Consider the following 20777-nt stretch of genomic DNA (forward strand, 5'->3'; position numbering starts at 1 on the left):
ATTGGGGGGAAAAAAGCTATTTGTGGCCTAGAGGAGGCATCCTCCAATACCACCTCACAGGGCAGTTTTTGTATTTATTTAAAAATCGAATTTTATTGTAAAAGTCTGAACCTGTTGGACCTGTTTCAGTTAATGCACCATGGCACTAGCCTTTTATACGTACATTTTATTATGTTTTTAATTTGCCCTCACTAATACATTTTTAGATTGTCCTTATATCTGTAATATATTCCTTCTTTGCTGTAACTAAGTATTCAGTCAGTATTTATGTGATATTCATGTTTTATGTGCTTGTATGGTCTACACTCATCGAATAAAGATTTCTTGATGATCTGGCCGAGCTGTGTGTGTGTGCGCGGATGTATGTCATTATGATGCGGTGTTTACACCGCGCTACCATTACAACGCAGTTATCACAACACAAGTCATTGCAACAACTTGCGCTGTAGGCGGGGGTGACTTTTAGCACAGTTTGTGATTTCATGTTAGATGGACCACTTGATTAAAGTTGCAGGTGAAGCAGAGAACACTTTTACTGGGTGTGAGCACTGGATGGACATTACAGTGTTCCAAAACGATACCCAAGCCCCGGAGATGTTAAGCCTCTTGGTATGAGTAGCTGGAGTAGGTGCACACGAACATCTTCTCTTGAATCCTCTTCTGCACATATTTGTATTCCAGGCTACAGCTTGGGGAGCCATTGAGAGAGCACAAGTTTGGAGAAAAAAAATGTATAAGTGTACCATATTTACAAGCACGTAGTTAGTTTAAACATGTTTTGCACACGAGTGTTTTATATCCAGGAGTGAAATATACAGAGTGTTTTATATTCAGTAGCGAAATGTATAGAATGTTAAGTAGAGTAACTATAATTATAACAGGTGTGAGATTTATGTAGAAATGTTGGAATAAATGTGGAAACCTCATGTTCTCATGTTAAAAGAATCATGTCCGAATTAAATGTAACTTTGAAATCCAGTATAATGTGTAGGCCTTAGGGCAATTCACAGCAAACCTAAACGTGCTGCTAAAATAATGTGAGATAAGGTTGACGTGGTTCTTCCAAATGTAATATTGAACTTAGGGTTAAAAGTATATGCTTTATAGATGTGTTATTTTAGAAACGTATGCTAGTTAAGAATGTTTGCTGTTTAAATCAAGTTAATGTTTTAAGAGTGCAGGGACCTGCTTCATGTAAATCAAGTAGGCCTGAAAAGATAATGTCATGTCGTTTGAACCGCCATGTGCTCGTTAAGGAAGAAGTCGAGAGGTGTCCAGTACAGAGCTTTGGAGTGTGTTTTACGACCTAAAGATATGGTGGAGTCTGGAATTTGAGGCCCACTGCAGGACGAGCTGTATGCAGGTGCGAGGGTCCTAATCAGCTCGAATGAAAGGGACTTTGTTCAGTGGCGCCTTGCGCAGGCCTGTAGGAGTTTCCAGGAATTTAGGGGGTATCGGCGCATTGGAGAAGAAGCCTGGGAACCAAGGTCAACTTTAACGAGGGTCTTCAAGAGTACCATCATGGAGTTTGCCGCGCACAAAGATACCACGTGAGGGGCGTCCCAAGGGGCGTTTCTGTTGGAAATGTGATTTGGTATTAGGGAAAGAGACCCGGGAGGAGAGCAGAGCAGATGATTTTGGGAGCCTAAGGAAGCGGATGGGTAGGCAGATAGGCTGATCAGGAGAGACCCTTTATCAGAGAAGAGACAAAGAGAAGTGCGTGATCTTCTTAGGAAGTCACCACGGCTGACACCTAGAGGGGTAAAGATCTTGTTAAGTAGGGATGTCATTTAGCATAGTGTAGGGACAGACTAACCTTAATTTTCTTTTCTGTAATGACTTTGAGATTGCAACTTATATCCATTTTGACAACCCTTATGGTTTTTGAGCTTGTACTTATTATTTTGTTTTTCAGACTTAGATTATTCAAAAAGTTCATGTTCATAGTGATACCAATTTATCTGTTGAATCTCATTTTGAGAAGTTTGTATCTTCAGTTATCTTTGACTTTATATTAAATCTTTGAAACTTAAAAATTTGGTCAGTGGTCCTTTAGAGTGGTGTAAGTTCTTAAATTGATTGACTTATTGTAAGATTACCTTTTACTCAATGACAGGTACCAACGATCCAGTCGACGTAGTTTGGGATTTGGTAAAGTAACTAGTAACCAGTAATCCCGCGTTAGCAGTTGGTAGCAGAGTGAGGATGGTTATCTTCTTGAGGAAGGTAATCTAGAGAGGTTAGTTTACCCCAAGGCCCGAGACGTCGAAAGACGAGCAGCGGAAGAATCGTGTGCCGAAAGGTGCAGACGGTGTGAGAAAAGCAGCAGTATCGGAAGAGAGTGAGTATAACAAAGGGTCATGCGTGAACAGATTGCGGTGTTTTGTGTTGTATTTGTATTGTAATGTCTTGCGGAGTTGAATGCCTGTAGTGTGAATGAGAGAAGGTTGTGAGCGCGCGCAACCTGGTAAACTGGTAACCTGGTAAACGGGTGAACTGGTGAAATCTTAAGTTCAGGCCAGAGCTTAAGTGGTTTTGGGTGTATCGAACATCCAGGGTAGTTGTCAACCATAGTACGGAGGTCACGAGGTACCATTGACCGCCGTGGATCCAAGATAGGGGGAGTGTAAGAGTGAGTGTATGAGTAACGGACGCTGGTCGAAAGTTACTGTGTGTGAGTAACCTATCGGAGAAGGCGATTGTCTGGAAGTAAACGGAAAGATATTTCGCCAAGTTAAGGTGACAACTACAGAAAGACTGTGGGCGTACAGTCAAGAAAGGTGATCGCTTGGACGGAAGTAATCATTTTTTCAGAGTATGAATGGGACGCGTGCATGACCGAGGAGACGAGCTGAGAAAGGAGGGGAACTGCTGCGAAGGGGGACGGGTGACGTCGGCTAGAGCCGCGCTGTGATTGAGCGGTTGGTGTGACGTTAGCTAGAGCCGCGCTCTGGTTGGGCGGCTGGAGTGACGTCGGAGGAAAGTCGCGTACGGATAGGCCAGTTAGTGAGAACGGCACTGAGATTGGTGGAGTGTCATCAGGAAGTAAACAAACGCGGAGAAAAGAGAAATCATGAAGTGTTTTAAGTGTTTGAAAGGGATTTTTAAACGTAAACGAAGTGAACATTATTACGGGGAGGAGGCTCCGCCGGAGGGTACGCCAGCTCATTATATGGCAACGAATGTTGGGCTGCATACCATATTATGGATTGGGGCTTGGAATAAGCTTACGGAAGGGAATGAGGAAATGCAGTTCCCGAAGTACGGGACGTTTAAGTTAGAGGTGTTACATCGGCTAAAAGCAACCATGTCCTCATTGAAACCCTCACCTAGACCAACACAGTTTGAGGCCCTTAATGCATGGATTAAGGCTGCACATGACCGAAATTTGAACAGGCGTCAACAAAGGCTGACGCGATCGGTAAGAGCAGTACGAGATTCCAAATGGGATGAGGAAGCAAAGCGATGGAGGGTACAGGCTATTGAGGTGGAAAAAATGTATCCGATGAGGGAGGTGGCAGGAGGAGGAGGAAACCTCATGGAAGAAGACGAGGAAAGCGAGTCGGAGGACAATCTGATAAACAGATTGTTAATGGATAGACCACCTCCGAGAGTGGGGTTGATAGAAGATAGAGGGCTCGCAAGGGAAGATGGGAATGACATAGAGGGATATACACCACTCCCTATATCGGAATGGACACCTATCAAAGGCGGAGAAACACCTCAAAACAACACTGTACAGAGTGTAGTGGGAAGGTTTGTGGTGCAGAAAACGCCAACCACCGAAAGGGCTGAGTCTATGGGATTGCCAGACGCTCTTCAGGTGCCTGTTACCATAGGACCCATAGTTTCGATCTATAACCCTGAGAGAGATAGAGAGGAACAACAAAGGCAATTGGATAGGGAAAGGATTGAGATGGAAAGGAGGAATAATGTGACAAATGCATGGAAACAATTGCCAGGATCGGTAACATGGAATACCCCATTAGACACAACTGTCGGTCCCAATTCAGAACAGGGAGGTCCGAGAGGACCAATGGATCTAAGGGGACCGCGGCCAAGACCCTACTCAGAATTAAGAGCTGATTTGAGGGAATGGGACGGGTCCATAGTATCTCCGAGTAACAGGACAAGAACGGAACCAGAGTGGGAAAGCAGGGGTAACGGGACTGTGTCTCATTGTGGGGCCAGCGAAAGCAGTCAGGGCCGGGAAGGCCAAAGTCAAGAGAATAGAGGGGATACATGTCCTACAAATCAGAGAGAACAGCAGGAACAAAATACCAGGAGTATGGAGTGTGAGGAGGTGTCTCGCCTCACGCAATCAGAGGGAGACCAAAGAACGCAAGAGTACAGAGATAGGTTTAGGTGCACCCATCATACACACGCACCTGGGGAGAATATACAGCACTGGCAAAGAGAGAACAGTGACAGGTCCCGCCATGCTTCGAGTAATCAAGAATCACGGGGAAATAGTGAGGAAAGGGGGAGCAATGGGATGCCTTACTATGCACCCAGAGAAAACAGGCAGAACGGGGAAGGCGGAAAAATGAGAAACAGGGAAGTATTTCATCATCCACCCCGAGAGGATGGAAAGGCATGGGACCTAGAGAGATGGGAAGAGGGGAGGACTCCCTTTAACTCACCAGTGCCTAGACGCAGGGCTAGGAGCTGGGACGGGAGGGAGGCAGAAGGTACATCTGGACCAGAGGTGCTGAAAGCTGCGATAAAGGTTAAAAGGCTTGATGTCTCCAGTCTGAAATCCGATTTAGACGAAATTATAGAAGGAACGGTGCCTTTAGAAAGGATCGACTTGTACGAACAAGATGAGTTGCTGTTCATAGCGAAGGATACTACTAGGAGAGCTAGAGCATTCCACGAGAAACTGTCTAATTTGGCCGACAGGTATGCTGTAGATTTATCTAGGACAAGGGCACTACAGAGTAACCATAGGTTACAATACTCAGACCAAGATCTAGATGAGAAAAGGACTACTGGATTGAAAACTCACATAAGGGAGCTGATATCTGGAATAAGAGTGTGGAGAGAACTAGATAAATGGGAAGAAAAGTGGTCGAAAAAGGGCACGGTTAGGCGAAGTACAAATGTGATGACCCCTGAGGGAAGGGTAATGCAGATGGAGGCATTTCCTTTGCGAGAAATATCGAATGGAAATTATGTACATGTGCCCTGGAGTAGAGGAGACTTAGCTGCATTTACCAACTCATTTCCGAAGTTGCGGGACAATCCAGTAGAGTGGTATAAGCAGGTAGAGAGGTTTGTTAAAATTTCGAAGGTATTGTGGATTGATTTGAACACGTTGTTTGACATCGTGGTCCCATCTGATCTGTGGACCCCTTGTAAGACTAGTGTCGAATGGCCAAATGCTGAACCATTGAGGGATGCTCGAACAAATGGACCATCTGAGATTGTCATGCGAAAGTATGAAAGGGTAATAGCTTGGTTGAAAGATAAGGTACCACCTCAGGATATAGATTGGGTAAAGATAGATCGAACAAGGCAAGAACCGAAGGAGACCGTGCATGAGTTTTATGAGAGGTTGTTGAAAACATTCAAGCAATACAGTGGACTTGATGTAATGGATCCCAAAGATATAGGACAATTTGTGTCAAAATTTGTCTTGGGGTTGAGACCTGACATTTGCTTGATGATTCAACAACATTTAATCTGTTGGCAAAACAAACCACTAGATGAGATTTTACGTTATGCCAGATACTGTAGTGATGAAATAGACTCTAAAGCCAAGAATCTAAAGGAGAAATTGATGGTGGTACAAATGCAGTCCGCCGGGAAGGGTGGCCAGCAGAAACAGGGGATGGGACGAAAGCCAAACGGTCAGAATAAGGACAATGAGGAAGGGCAGAGACCTAGGATAGACTTTGCCACTTTAAAGAAAACGACAAAGTGTCATCAGTGTCACCAGGTGGGGCATTGGCGACGCGAGTGTCCCTTTAACCCTGAAAATGGAGAGCTAGAAGTAGAAGAGCAGGTCCAAGAAGCCCCAACGCAAAAGGTGACAGTTCCAAGCAGTAAGGTGGCCAAAGGGGGGACTTCGGCTCCACGGGCCCAATTCCCACAGCCACCGAAGATAGCAGCTGGGGGAAAGGTCTTTAAACAAATGCCTCTGTTTATCGAGGAAGAAAAGTGTTATTACATTGATCCATTGACAGGACAACGGGTGAGCAGTGAAGAGGACTGTACCCTCGGGGCAGTCCTAGAAGTGGATCAGAGAGGGCCATTTGTTGAGGCAGAAGTGGCAGGGTGTCCCACTACGTTCTTAGTGGACACGGGGGCTACTCGTTCGACTCTGAGATCAGCGGTGGTTCCAGACTTGCCAATGTCAGGGGAAACAATTCAGGTGGTAGGAGTCGCAAATAAAAGAATGACTAGTCCTTTGACAGAACCAGTGTCTGTGAAAATTGGAAACCACATGAACGAACATCAGTTTGTGGTTTGTGACTCGAGTCCGGTATGTCTGTTAGGAAGGGATTTGTTGTGCAAATTGAACTGCACCATATACTGCACCCCGCAAGGAGTGGAGGTACAGACTACCGACGAAGATGCTACTTTTAAGGTGGCCAATTCAAAATCTTGTGTAGAACTATATCCTACTCTGACAATAGAAGATCTTCCCCAAGACTTACGAGATGCAGTGGCGTCAGAGGTATGGGATTTCACAGGAGAAGAAATAGGATTGATTAAGGGGGTAGAGCCGGTAAAAATATTGGTAAAACCAAATGTTGAGTTTCCAAGAACGCCTCAATACAAATTGTCACAGGAAACGATTGCAGGAATAAAGCCTGTGATCGAGTCAATGATACAACAGGGAATACTGAAAGAAATCGTGGGTAGTCCTTGTAACTCCCCGATTATGGGTTTACAGAAACCTAGTGGGAAATTCAGGATGGTACAGGATTTGCGAAAGATTAACAACATAGTTGTTTCATGTTGTCCCGTGGTACCGAATCCTTCAGTGATACTGTTTCAAATACCATGTCAAGCAGAATGGTTCACAGTGATAGATCTTTGCCAGGCTTTCTTTTCTATCCCATTGGATGAAGAGAGCAGGTATCTTTTTGCTTTTAAAATGGAAGATCGCGTTTTAACATGGTGTCGAATCCCACAAGGATTCACAGACAGCCCATCCATCTTTAATCAGTTGTTGAAGAAGAATCTTGAGAATCTAGTACTGCCACAGAACTCGGTTCTGGTACAGTACATAGATGACCTACTTGTTGCGTCAGAGACAGAGGAAGCCTGTAAAGTAGACTCAATTGCCTTACTGAACCATTTAGTTGAAAATGGACATAAGGTATCTCCGAGCAAGTTGCAGTATTGTTTGACAGAAGTACAGTATTTAGGGCACAGGTTAGAAAAGGGAAAACGCAAAGTGTCTCCAGAAAGGATTGAGGCGATAATGAAAATGAATGCGCCTACAACACAGAGAGAAGTTAGAATGTTCCTAGGAATGGTGGGTTACTGCCGACAGTGGATAGTTAACTTTTCACTGAAAGCAAAGCCCTTACAGAAACTGACGCACAAGGAGGTGAGCGATCCGGTACCATGGGATGAAGAATGTCTGGTGGCGTTTTTACAGTTGAGAGACGATTTGTGTCGTGCTCCAGCTTTGGGGATGCCCGATTACGAGAAATCATTTTCACTCTATTGCTGTGAGAGAGAGGGATGTGCTTTGTCAGTCTTGGCACAGACCCACGGAAATGCCCGTAGACCAGTTGCATATTTTTCGGCTACATTAGATCCAGTAGCCGCAGCGTTGCCCGGATGTCTCAAATCCGTTGCTGCAACGGGTGTCAGCATTGAAAGGAGCGAGAGTATTGTGATGGGACATCCAGTAGTGGTGTATGTACCGCATTCAGTTGAATTGTTAATGACCAGGACGAAGACGCAGCATCTGACCAACAGTAGGCTCACGCGCTACGAGCAAGTTATTCTTGCCGCAGAGAACGTGACCCTCAGGAGATGCTCTGTTTTGAATCCTGCTACTTTGATGCCATTACCCACTGTGATAGAAGGCGAAGGATGTGAAGACCACGATTGCCTTGATGTGACTGAACTATGCACGAAACCCAGACCAGATATTGTGGATGAGCCATTGTCTGACCCCGATGACATTTATTTTGTTGATGGCTCATGTTTAAGAGACGATACTGGTCGGTTGAGAGCAGCTTATGCTGTTTGTACTATTACTGGAGTTGTGGAAGCCGCTTGCCTGGAAGGAGTACATTCCGCACAGGTAGCAGAAATTATTGCCTTAACTCGTGTTTGGACCGTCCTCGGAAAACGGCGCCGGGAAACTCAAGAGGGAGAACTACTGGGAAAAGGTGTACCCGCCCTTTCTTTGTTTATGGACATCGTCACACGATGGGAGTAACCTGTTAATCCTCTCCTCCCGGTTTAAATTTGGGTGCTATACTAATGAGACTCATCAGGTCTTACGGAGTGTGTTCACACACACAGTGAAACTCCGCCTTACAAGATCCCTTTGAACTAATCTAGCCGAGGTGGCCTCCACACCTCAATAAATAGGCCCTGAAGATTCGCAGTCTGTTTCCCTGCGATGAAACACGTGTTGGCCTACCTAAAGGAACAATAAACGGAACTTTTTTCATACCAGCAACGGACTACATTCTAAACCTCTTTCTCTATTGTGTCTCACGATGGTCACCCACTATTGAGCGATTTGTATGAATTGGATGTTGTTCTATCTGTTCCTCAAACTGAGCAAAGTGACATTGTAGTTACCAGACACCTCAATAATATTCTGTACAAGTGCAGGGGCATTGTGGTTTTCTTTTGTTCTTGTATGTACCAAGCTTGGTCCATCTTTGAGCGGTTGTGAGGTTCTACCGTTCGCCCTATTGCCTGTACTAACCATTGAATAACCTTCATTTCAACCTTTAAACTTTACGGATACTCTGGCTGTGCGCCTTGTAATTCTGGAACACTCTTAAAAACCTCCTAGTTGTTTGTTAACTCGTGCCTGCATAGCAGGAAACGGAAAGAGAGTCACCATCTACACGGACAGCCAATATGGTTTCGGTGTGGTTCATGATTTCGGGCAGTTGTGGTCTCAGAGGGGTTACATGACCTCCTCTGGTTCGCCCATTCGAAATGGAGAATTTGTGCGGCTGTTGTTAGAAGCATTGCAAGGTCCAGTTGACATCGCAATAGTAAAATGTGTAGCTCATACTAAGAATACAGATTTTGTGTCACAAGGCAATAGATACGCTGATGAAGTCGCACGCTATTGTGCAGAACAAAACTATTCTTTCTCAAAAGTGGAAATTGAGGGGGTTGAAGAAAGAACAGAATTAAGCATGATGTTAGAGACCGTGGATTCCTGGGAAGATTTGAGGGTAATGCAGGAGAATGCACCAGAAACTGAGAAAAGGGCATGGGAAACAGCAGGTTGTGTGCGAAGTGAAATGGATTTTTGGGTTTCAGCAGATGGGAGAGCTGTGTTACCTGAAGAATTAGCAAATCCCATGGCAAGAGAAATACATGGTCCAGTACATCTAGGAAGGGATGCTATGATGAGAGTGGTTAGGCAGACTTGGTATTGCCCTAAATTTAGAATAGCAGCAGAATCAGTATGTAAGCGATGTGTTACTTGCCAACAGCTGAACTTAGGCAAACGTACACCAGTCACACTGAGTCACATTGGGAGGTCGGGGGGGCCTTTCAATAGAATGCAATTAGATTTCATCGAAATGCCAAGGGTCAATCGCCTTAGGTATGTGTTGGTGATTGTATGTGTATTTTCCAGATGGGTTGAAGCGTACCCTACACGTAGGTGCGATACACTCACAGTGGCTAAATTGTTGCTCAGGGAGTTGATACCGCGCTTCGGGGTGCCTGCCTCTTTGGAATCTGACAGAGGAAAACATTTTAATAGCGAAATAGTGAAGATGTTGTGCTCCACACTGAATATCGATCAAAAGCTGCATTGTAGTTATCGACCAGAAGCTTCAGGAATTGTGGAACAAGTGAATGGCACTTTGAAGAATAGATTGGCTAAAGTAGTGGCATCCACATCTTTGAGTTGGCCAGATGCACTTCCTCTAGTGCTCATGAGCATGCGCAGCACCCCTGACAGGAGGACAGGTCTTTCTCCCCACGAGATCCTGATGGGGAGGGCCATGAGACTTCCTACAGTTCCAACTACTGCCCTATTGAATATTACAGATGATCTGATCTTGGATTATTGTAAAGGACTGTCTGACGCCATCCATTCTGTGTCCCTTCAGGTGCATGCGGTTGAAGTTCCAGCATCGAGGAACCTGTGTCATGACCTGAACCCAGGGGACTGGGTCTTGGTTAAAAAACACGTCCGGAAGAACTGCCTAGATGTTCGCTGGCGTGGGCCCTTTCAGGTAATCCTGATAACGAACACCGCGGTGAAGTGCGGGGGGTGCCAAACTGGATCCATGCATCCCATACTCGAAGAGTTCCAACACCTCTAGAAGGAACAGCTCCTATCCCAGACGAAAGCCCGGAAGTGGAAGAAGAGTCGCAAGAAGGGATTGAGGTAGCTGAGGGGGTGTCGGAAGAAGTTGGGAACGCAACAGATTCAGAAGAAGAGCGAAGGCAGGACGGCAGTGAGACGGAAGACGCAACTGAAGGAGAGAGCAGAAGTGAATACGACTCAGACTCAGATCCGTATCAGAGCGACCAAGAACCAAGTGAGAGGACAAGGAATAGGAGAATAAGGCTTGGAGCTGCCACTTGGCCAGCAAGGAGAAGAAGGCTAAGTTTGAGGTCGGCCCAGGAAGAAACGCTTGCTCCTATATCCGAAGACTCAGATCCAGAAGAAGATATCCAGGATCAAGCCGAGGAGGGTCTTAGAAGATCAAGAAGGGTGCGAGTGCCTAGCAGAAGATACTCTACTCCCGACTGGACCTACCTCGTTGCAGATGTCTGGGAGACACAGAACAGGGAGGATCAGGGAAGTGGAACTGGTCAGAACTGACCCGATCATCACAGTGCAAATAAGGTTTCTACTGCCAGGAGCGGAGACCGAAAGGTTGCTGACACTCAACATCGTTCATCCTGCTCTCCTGAGCGGAATAAGAAAATTGATTTTAGAGACAGTTGAGTTTCCAGTTTGCTGTTCACGATATCCAATATTGGAGGGAACTCTTCTTCGTTTGGAAATGCTTGAGCGAGTAGTAGAAATGCTAGGAGCGCTTATTGTTGTGGATTAATACCATATTACGAATGTCTTCAAAGGGGCGCAGAACTGGAAAGGTGAAGAAAGTGATCTTGATTAGAACGGACCCCTTCGTAATTGTGGATGTAGAACTGATAGTACCAGGAGTAGAAATTGAAAAAACGCTAACTCTCAATTTCGTCCGTCCACTTGTCCTGAGCGAAATAAGGAGAATAATCCTAGAAAAAGTTGACTTTCCATGTTGTGGTACGAACTGCCCAGAACCTGAGGGAATGTTACTTCGGATGGACATTTATGAAGACGTAGTGTCCCTCCTTGAGTCATACATAACTTCAGACGAAAATAAGACTTTTGAAAAGAAATTGTAAAATTGTTGCAAGATAACCTAGCGCCGAGTGGAAGAAGAAAAAATGGTAGGGGTTTCCTTTTAGCGGATGGAGAAGGGCTAGGGTTGTCTAATTTCTACTGGATTTTGAACTGTTTTGCGGAAACAAATTGTCAAGCTTCCAAGTGTTCAAAAGAGAGACATTGCAAGAGAGAAAGACTTTGTTTGAAAACGAGGAAGAAGTTGATGCGGGAAGAACGTCCAAAGCGACACTGTTTGAGAACATGGAGGCTGGCAACCCGAACCGCAGGGCAAAATGTATAGTTGTTACACTTTTAGGAGTAGTGGTTTCTCTTATAATTTTAGTGGTAACTGTTTCATTCCTAGTGGGACACGAGAGGGAGGAAACTGCAGTCAAGGAGGTCAAGGGAGTGTCAACACCGAAAACTACCATTATTAAGGAAAAGGGAAACATCAATGATAAAGACAAGGCGTTGTTAGATGCAGAAATAAAAAGGCTACATACAGATGAGTCACAGGGAAATTACAAGTCAAATGCTTATGCTAAATTGCTTTATGAATATGTTGATGCCATGGAAGTGAAGGATTGTTACGTTTGTATGCAATTACCAGCTTCGGTAGAGGAGGGTATCAGATACCATCATCTTCCGTTGACATATGGAATCACATGCAGTTTGTTGTTGAGCATATTTTATGGACGAGAAGGATTTGAGTATTATTTCTCGAATTTCGACTCGACATTGCCAGAGGTCCCGAATTTCAAGCATTTGAACAAATGGGACTATTACAAAAGCGAAGACAGATTACACAAATGGTTTATTCCATGGAGAACGTTAGATACTTCACATGCTCGAAGAAACAATATGACTTGTCAAATATCAGAAGTTGAGAAAAAGTTTATAGGACAGGTAGATACTAGATACAGGAGGCAGAAGATTTTGAAGGCATCAGGACAATGGGAAACAGATTGGACCAAAGAGGAAAGGGCACATCAAAGAAAAGGTAGTATTGGTCCAATTGCTTTGGATAAGGAGAAACGGGGGAAACTGTGCATTCACAGGAGTCACTCTTATTATGAAAACTTTTATGTAGGTCAAGTCAATTGTGAACATGCCTTTCAACTGGAGTATTACTCTAAGGACTTTTTGAAAGGGATGCAAGCAATACCAAATGTATATTTTGTATGTGGAAGAAATGCCTAGGTGAAGTTACCAGATAATTGGTACGGATCATGCTATCTGGCTGTTGTCTTCCCTAAAATATATCATGTTGAGAATTTAGACACGCCAAAGAAAGAGATACCAACTAGATGGAAGCGAGGGCTGGGTGCAGCAGAAGTAGTTGGAGATGTACTAGGCGCTGCATTCCCTATCTTAGGGCTGATATTGACTGACATTAAGATCAGGAGGTTAGCTACAGTCGTGGATAGGCTATCTGCCAGCACTGCAAGATCCTTGATGCTGATAGAAGGGGAGATGCAATCGATTAGGGCAATGGTTCTTCAGAACCGACTTGCTTTAGACGTTCTGTTAGCAAAAGAGGGAGGAGTCTGTAAGGCTTTGAAGGTCCAGGAATGCTGCACTTACATTCCAGACAATTCAAAACCTCTAGAGAAGTATATACAAAACATCACTGCCATACACTACGAAATTGAGGACCTGGCAAAGGTAAATGTGTGGGAAAAAGTGGGTCATGGAATGGGTAAAGTTGGAAGTTGGTTTGCCAACTTAGGAAAGGGTATCGTTTGGTACATACTGAAACCCATCATCATAATTGTGATTTGCGTAATCACTTTGTGGGGATTGGTGCGTTTGTATCAATGTTATAGAGCAAATAGGTTGCAGAGAACTATGAGGAAACAGGAAGAAGAGTTGACAGCGATGCAGGACACTCAATACAAGAGTCTGAAAGCATTGGAGAGTATGAAAAGAGGTGGCACAACCATGACTTCACTTTGAAGGGTTCTACATTTTTAGTGTCTTGGTGATAATGACCCCTGAAGGTCATCAAAGGGGGGACTGAGAGAGCACAAGTTTGGAAAAAAAAATGTATAAGTGTACCATATTTACAAGCACGTAGTTAGTTTAAACATGTTTTGCACACGAGTGTTTTATATCCAGGAGTGAAATATACAGAGTGTTTTATATTCAGTAGCGAAATGTATAGAATGTTAAGTAGAGTAACTATAATTATAACAGGTGTGAGATTTATGTAGAAATGTTGGAATAAATGTGGAAACCTCATGTTCTCATGTTAAAAGAATCATGTCCGAATTAAATGTAACTTTGAAATCCAGTATAATGTGTAGGCCTTAGGGCAATTCACAGCCAACCTAAACGTGCTGCTAAAATAATGTGAGATAAGGTTGACGTGGTTCTTCCAAATGTAATATTGAACTTAGGGTTAAAAGTATATGCTTTATAGATGTGTTATTTTAGAAACGTATGCTAGTTAAGAATGTTTGCTGTTTAAATCAAGTTAATGTTTTAAGAGTGCAGGGACCTGCTTGATGTAAATCAAGTAGGCCTGAAAAGATAATGTCATGTCGTTTGAACCGCCATGTGCTCGTTAAGGAAGAAGTCGAGAGGTGTCCAGTACAGAGCTTTGGAGTGTGTTTTACGACCTAAAGATATGGTGGAGTCTGGAATTTGAGGCCCACTGCAGGACGAGCTGTATGCAGGTGCGAGGGTCCTAATCAGCTCGAATGAAAGGGACTTTGTTCAGTGGCGCCTTGCGCAGGCCTGTAGGAGTTTCCAGGAATTTAGGGGGTATCGGCGCATTGGAGAAGAAGCCTGGGAACCAAGGTCAACTTTAACGAGGGTCTTCAAGAGTACCATCATGGAGTTTGCCGCGCACAAAGATACCACGTGAGGGGCGTCCCAAGGGGCGTTTCTGTTGGAAATGTGATTTGGTATTAGGGAAAGAGACCCGGGAGGAGAGCAGAGCAGATGATTTTGGGAGCCTAAGGAAGCGGATGGGTAGGCAGATAGGCTGATCAGGAGAGACCCTTTATCAGAGAAGAGACAAAGAGAAGTGCGTGATCTTCTTAGGAAGTCACCACGGCTGACACCTAGAGGGGTAAAGATCTTGTTAAGTAGGGATGTCATTTAGCATAGTGTAGGGACAGACTAACCTTAATTTTCTTTTCTGTAATGACTTTGAGATTGCAACTTATATCCATTTTGACAACCCTTATGGTTTTTGAGCTTGTACTTATTATTTTGTTTTTCAGACTTAGATTATTCAAAAAGTTCATGTTCATAGTGATACCAATTTATCTGTTGAATCTCATTTTGAGAAGTTTGTATCTTCAGTTATCTTTGACTTTATATTAAATCTTTGAAACTTAAAAATTTGGTCAGTGGTCCTTTAGAGTGGTGTAAGTTCTTAAATTGATTGACTTATTGTAAGATTACCTTTTACTCAATGACAGGTACCAACGATCCAGTCGACGTAGTTTGGGATTTGGTAAAGTAACTAGTAACCAGTAATCCCGCGTTAGCACCATTGACCTATTGGAGAGATCACTTGAGAAGGAGATATACACTGGCGGAAGGATGAACCAATAACCTCTCGCGTATTCCCACTCTACAGGCAAAAAATACTGCAGGTTTTGATTGTGCCCTGCTTTTAACCCCTGCACTAGATGTTTTCTCTTGGACAATGTGAACAATCTGAGACAATGAAACTATATAACTCATCTGCTAAGAATATCGAACTATATTTGAAATTAATTGTGTATTTTGTAGACCTAGAATTATTTTGGATTTTGTAAATAAATATGAATATTTTTATAAATATCTAAGGTGTGTTTGATTTCTGACTTCCAGTATTAATTTATATCTATCCCAGAAAATGTTCCCCTGGGTGCTGGTGTCTACAGCTTAGAGATATGTGCTCATGGGACAGCCTGTTACATTACCGGATGACTCTTTATGTCACGGCCTCCATCCACCTGGAGTTGTCTTGTATTTTTGTCAAAATGTGAGTTCGCAACACATTTATTAGCATTAATTAATAAACTGCAAGAGGCATATGCCAGATAAAAGCGTGGATTACTTTGGCTCTTCCATGCATAAGAAAGATCAGGCACCAGAAACAGATTGGAAATTAGAAACATCTCAACACAAAGTAGCCAATTATCAAGGTAGCCACGTTTTACCTAGACTGATGGCTGATGCAATGGCCAGAGCTATGAGGGCTTCGTTCTGCATAATGACGTGTGCGCTTGTTGTCATGGAGACCAGATGTTTGACTCCATGCGCTTCCTGAACAGCCTTCACCACTTCCTGTGGAAACCAAAACACAACGTCACATACATGAAAAGAGAGCTGAAAGAATGCTTCGAAGAGATGCCTGTGGTGTTTACAAAAATATACATCTGCTGAAATAACTTCCTAAGGTTAGATCCAATGCATTTAGAATAATAGTTATAATAATGAGTAACATTTGTGACCAGCAGCTCCCCTTCCCAGTTCTGTACTTGTTATCAAGCTCTTTCAGCACAGTAAATTACCAACATAAACAGGACAACAGAAATGCAAGGTTTCAAAGGAGATAAAAAACAGCAAATCATAAGACCAGGCAGATGCTTAGGCAATATTACAAGAGACAAGCGACCAAACATACCAAAGACACGAAATGTAGCCAATTATTGGAACAAAGAATATACCATAAATTAAATTCAGCATAAACTCGTTTGTGTTTAGTAGTAATCAGTGGTGTGAATAGGCCTTTTACCTGTGTAACAGGATTGGTGTTTATCGGACGACTTCTGTAAAGTTTCACGGCTGTGTACTTAACTCACCCTTGGCCTACATAGTGAATAGTGAATGTTATGTTATGTTAAGGTGTCTTATAGAGCGCGACAGCTGCCCCAGCGAAGGGGCGTCCCGGCGCTAGAAGGAAAACTGAGAGATAGCAGAGTAACACCAGCTAGTTAATGGGGAAAAGAAGAGTCTTGATGGCCTTCCTAAATTCCAAGTAGTTATTAAGACCCTGAATCTGCACAGGACGTGTATTCCATAAAGTGGCAGCTCTATAGCGAAAAGAGCGGCCTCCAGCCTGAACTCTACGCATCCGAGGGACCACTACCAAATGCTGACCCTCCGACCGAAGGGGACATGATGGGACATACGGTGAAAGAAGATTGGTCAGAATAGGCGGGGTGGCAGATTTCAAAACCTTAAAAGAGGTTCATAAGGCCTTAAATTCAATGTGCCTGGCCACCAGTAGCCAATGGAGGCGACGGATGGCACTGGACACAGAGCAAGACATCCGCAGGCCTAGGAGTGTTCTGACTGCTGCATTTTGTGTCCTTTGGAGCCTCTGGACCTCTGCTTTATTAGACTCTAAGTAGAGGGAACAGGTATGGTCAAGTCTGGACAAAACCATCGCTTGGATGATGACCTAACGTGTAGCGGCATCAAAGAAGCCCATCAGTGGCCTGAGCCCCCGTAAAAGTCCAAAGCAGATCCCTGCTGTTTGTTTGGTTTGGACTCGATAGTTTAAAGATGAGTCCAACCAAACCCTTAAGTTCTTTACCGCTTGTTTGGGGGAAGGAGGCATGCCCGGACTAGCTGGCCACCAGAGATCACTCCACAGACCATGGTCTCTGCCAACCAACAGTACCTCTGACTTGTTGGAATTCAGTTGGAGGCAGTTAGCAGTCATCCACTCTGCCACTGCCGCAAGGTCTCCCTGAAACTTGAGGGCGTCTTGATCGGTGTTATTCGAGAGTGCCACCACTAACTGAGTGTCGTCAGCATATGAGACCATGGTCAGGCTCCTACTCAAGGCTAAAGCAGCCAAAGGTTGAACATAGATGTTGAAAAGTAGGGGACTAAGGGAGGAGCCCTGTGGAACCCCTTGTTTGATACAGTATTTACTAGACACAAACGGAGGGTCAGATACTGAGAATGACCTCTCGTGCACAAATGAGGCAAGTCACTCTAATGCCAGGCCCTTGATTCCTACCTCCACCAGGCGTCTCAACAGAATATCATGCGACACCGTATCAAACATGGCGCTTAAATCCAACGGGATCAGCGCCGATTATTGCCCCTTATCCATGGCTGACCAGGGATGTTCTGTCACAGCCAGGAGGGCTGACTCCATGCTGTGACCTGGCCTAAATCCATTTTGGGAGGGATCCAGTATGTTATTAAGAGTAAGAAAATCTGACAGGAGAGAGTTCACATATGTAAATGTCATGGTACTTATAGAGCGCACTGTCACCAGACGGTCACCTTGCGGTGTCGCCTTTGCGGCTTCCTGGCGCTGATACTCATACCGCTGTGGAACCCCTCCTGGCTTTCCCTGTGAAGTGTCCACTCCTGGGCACACCCAGGGTGAAGCTAGGCATCCTTAGCGCTGTTGGGGCCGGTGTGGAGGCTAAGCAAGCTATTGCCCAGAGTTGCAGCGTGGGGCCCGTGATTAGAATAGGCACCGAGGCGAGAATTAACAGGTCCGAGGAAATTGAGCCCGAGACCCCGCCGAGGCGGGAATCGAACCCTGGTCCCTGGCCAGAACTCTGCATCAGGGTCTGCCGCTCTAACCATTGAGCCACACTCCTCCACATATGCCTCTGTAATCTTAGCTGCCCAAGGAAGCGAAGAAATAGGGCGATAACTTTCTGCTTTCATTGGATCAAGAGCAGGCTTTTTAAGCAGCGGAAATACTTTAGCCTGTTTCCAGGCCCTAGGCACCGTAGCAGTACTGAGAGATTTATTGATCACCTGCATCAGAGAGGGTAAGATGGTCGGCAATACCCTCTTAAATTGGTCAGGTTTTAGAGAGTCGGCAGGAGAACCCGACTTGATCCTACTACACAGTACTCGTAGCTGATCTGCCGAAATCGGGGGGAAAAGAATGAACGGTATTTGGCCGCCGGCAGATTGCTGTGTATGGTCAGGAAGGAGCTATAGATGTCGTCCACCTTTTTAACAAAAAAAGGTGGCCAGCTCCTCACACTGCTTATTGGACTTGATGGTAGACCCGGCGCCATTTTGCTGGGATTGAAAACTGGCAAGTATAGAAAACATGCTCTTAGGAGGATTGGCACTTTTGCGGATTTGAATAGAGGAAAAAAGCTGCTTGAGCCTGGTAAATGGCTTTATGGTATTTTTTAATTGCTGCCCTATAGGTGTACTTGGCTACCGTGCAGAAATCCCTTCTCCATATCCGCTCCAGTTTCTTGCAACCCTTACGCATGTCAGCGAGTTCAGTCTTATACCAGGGCCTTGTTTTGGTTTCACGACTACCTGACCCTTTCATGGGGATTAAGCTGTCTAGTGGGTGCCTAATCCATTCTGAGAATAGCCTATGTACCTCATTGATGTCCTCTGGCAAATCAGGCCGGGCGGCCAGGAGACCAGCCTCATATTGATCCCAATCCAGTTTGTGCCAGGGTCATTTCAGCGAGGTCAACCGACCCTTGGACTGGGTGCGAATGACTCCGTGAAGGAACATAGAGACCAAAAAATTGTCTGTCCAACCCATCTTGACAGGTGCACACATTGTGATATGGGGTATATTAGTAAAGATAGGATCTAATAGGTGACCCGCACTATGCGTAGAACCTACGACCAACTGCAGCAGTTGACACGCTGAAAGGTCAGCTACGAAACTCGCTATATCAGTGTCCTCGGTGTTGTCCAGATGGAGATTCAAGTCCCCCAACACCGTGAAGTTGGCGGTATTAACTGCCAATGTGTTAACCGTATCTACAAGGGCCTCTCTAAAATCTGGGGAAGGTCCCGGAGGTCGGTACACAAGGAGCCCAGACATAGTATAGTTTGGGCTCAAGGTAACCTTAAAATGGGCACTCTCACAGCCGATAACCAACTGTTTAATGAAGGGGCAAGGATAGCAGGATTTAAAAATGATCGCTATGCCCCCCCCCAGATGCTCTATTCAATGAAAGAATACTGTAGCCCTCAGCGAGAGACAGGCCTGGTTCAGCTTTCGTGGCATCTGAGAGCCATGTCTCCGTGAGAAAGAGAGCATCCAGGGAAACCTCCTCCAACAAGTCAAGAATGTCGCCATGATGTTTGACTAATGAGCGGAAGTTAAGGCTAAAGATGCTCGCATGCATCCTAGGCTTAGACGGGCGGTGACACAAGGGGAGAGGCTTGAAAGCCACATATTAAACAACAGAAAGGGCCCTCAACAGTGAGCCCACAGACCTGCTTACACCCACTTACAGAGGACCTCAGCTCTAACAGGTCCTCCCAAGTATAGGTGGCAATATCCCTCCTGGGGATGTGTGACACTTGTGTGTATGTGATGGGATGAATGTGTGCCTAATACATATAATGGAGGCCTGTGGATTCCATTTCGAAAACCCAAGGCCTGGAAAGGTTAGTGGAAGTGAGGACTGCAATCCCTAGACAGATGTGGATTGCTGACATTCCTGAGGGAACACACACAGGAGGGGTGGACTAGGGTATCCTTTGTGCACATCAAATGTGTCTTTGATACCAGGAAGAGTTTTTTATCACTGGGCCTGAGCTCATTGCCTGGGGATGGAGGGTCTGATAAGGCTGGCACTGTAAGACCAGGGAATCTTGATAGAGGGGAAGACCTAGTACTTTGAACCTTTGTGAGGCATATTTCAGTGGCGGCTGACAGCCAAGTGTGACCCCTGGTTACTCCCTTGGCCTGTTTTGAGAATTTGAGCCACTGCAGTTGAGGCAAACTGTCCCTTTGACAAAGGGCAGTGCAGAGGAGAGAGCACTTCAAAGGATCTGCCACTCACAACCCACATTTCAAAGGACTGGGGAACATCCTTTACAACGCAACGTTTACAACGCACTACCATTACGACGCAACTTTTACAACGCAAGTTATTACAACGCATTGCGCTGGGGTGCGCTCTAGGATAGGGACTATCCAACACCTTCCCTACTATCCACGGGGACTGGAGTTGGAATAGTAAATTAAACTATTCACTATCCAGCGCCCCCCCAACGCAAGTCGTTGTAACGACTTGCGTTGTAAAACCTGCGTCGTAATGGCATGCGTTGTAAAAGCATGCGTTGAAACGTCATACATCCCAAAGGACTAGATGCTAAATCACATCTAAGTTTGGATTCTGACAATAAAGATGGGAGCTTTAGTCCCACAAGTTGTTCAACGGCACTGTTCTACAGCAGGGATCAACTGTGCTGTGCCTTGGCATGAAGAGAAGCCCACACAGCTTCTAACTGCTAAAACCAGGAC

The 20777-nt window shown here is 44.9% G+C and overlaps 1 protein-coding gene across 1 annotated transcript in view; it reads right to left on the bottom strand.

Annotated features, from left to right (window-relative positions):
* Positions 1-20777, bottom strand: part of LOC144753418 (rap1 GTPase-GDP dissociation stimulator 1-like) — a 591335-nt gene that overhangs the window by 14125 nt on the left and 556433 nt on the right. Inside the window, exon 12 of the mRNA XM_078641113.1 lies at positions 15718-15844. Within this exon, the coding sequence (XP_078497239.1) occupies positions 15718-15844 (127 nt within the window). The remainder of the gene's footprint in view (positions 1-15717; positions 15845-20777) is intronic.

The sequence above is a fragment of the Lissotriton helveticus genome, chromosome 5_1 (genome assembly GCF_964261635.1).
Source record: "Lissotriton helveticus chromosome 5_1, aLisHel1.1, whole genome shotgun sequence".
NCBI lineage: Eukaryota > Metazoa > Chordata > Amphibia > Caudata > Salamandridae > Lissotriton > Lissotriton helveticus.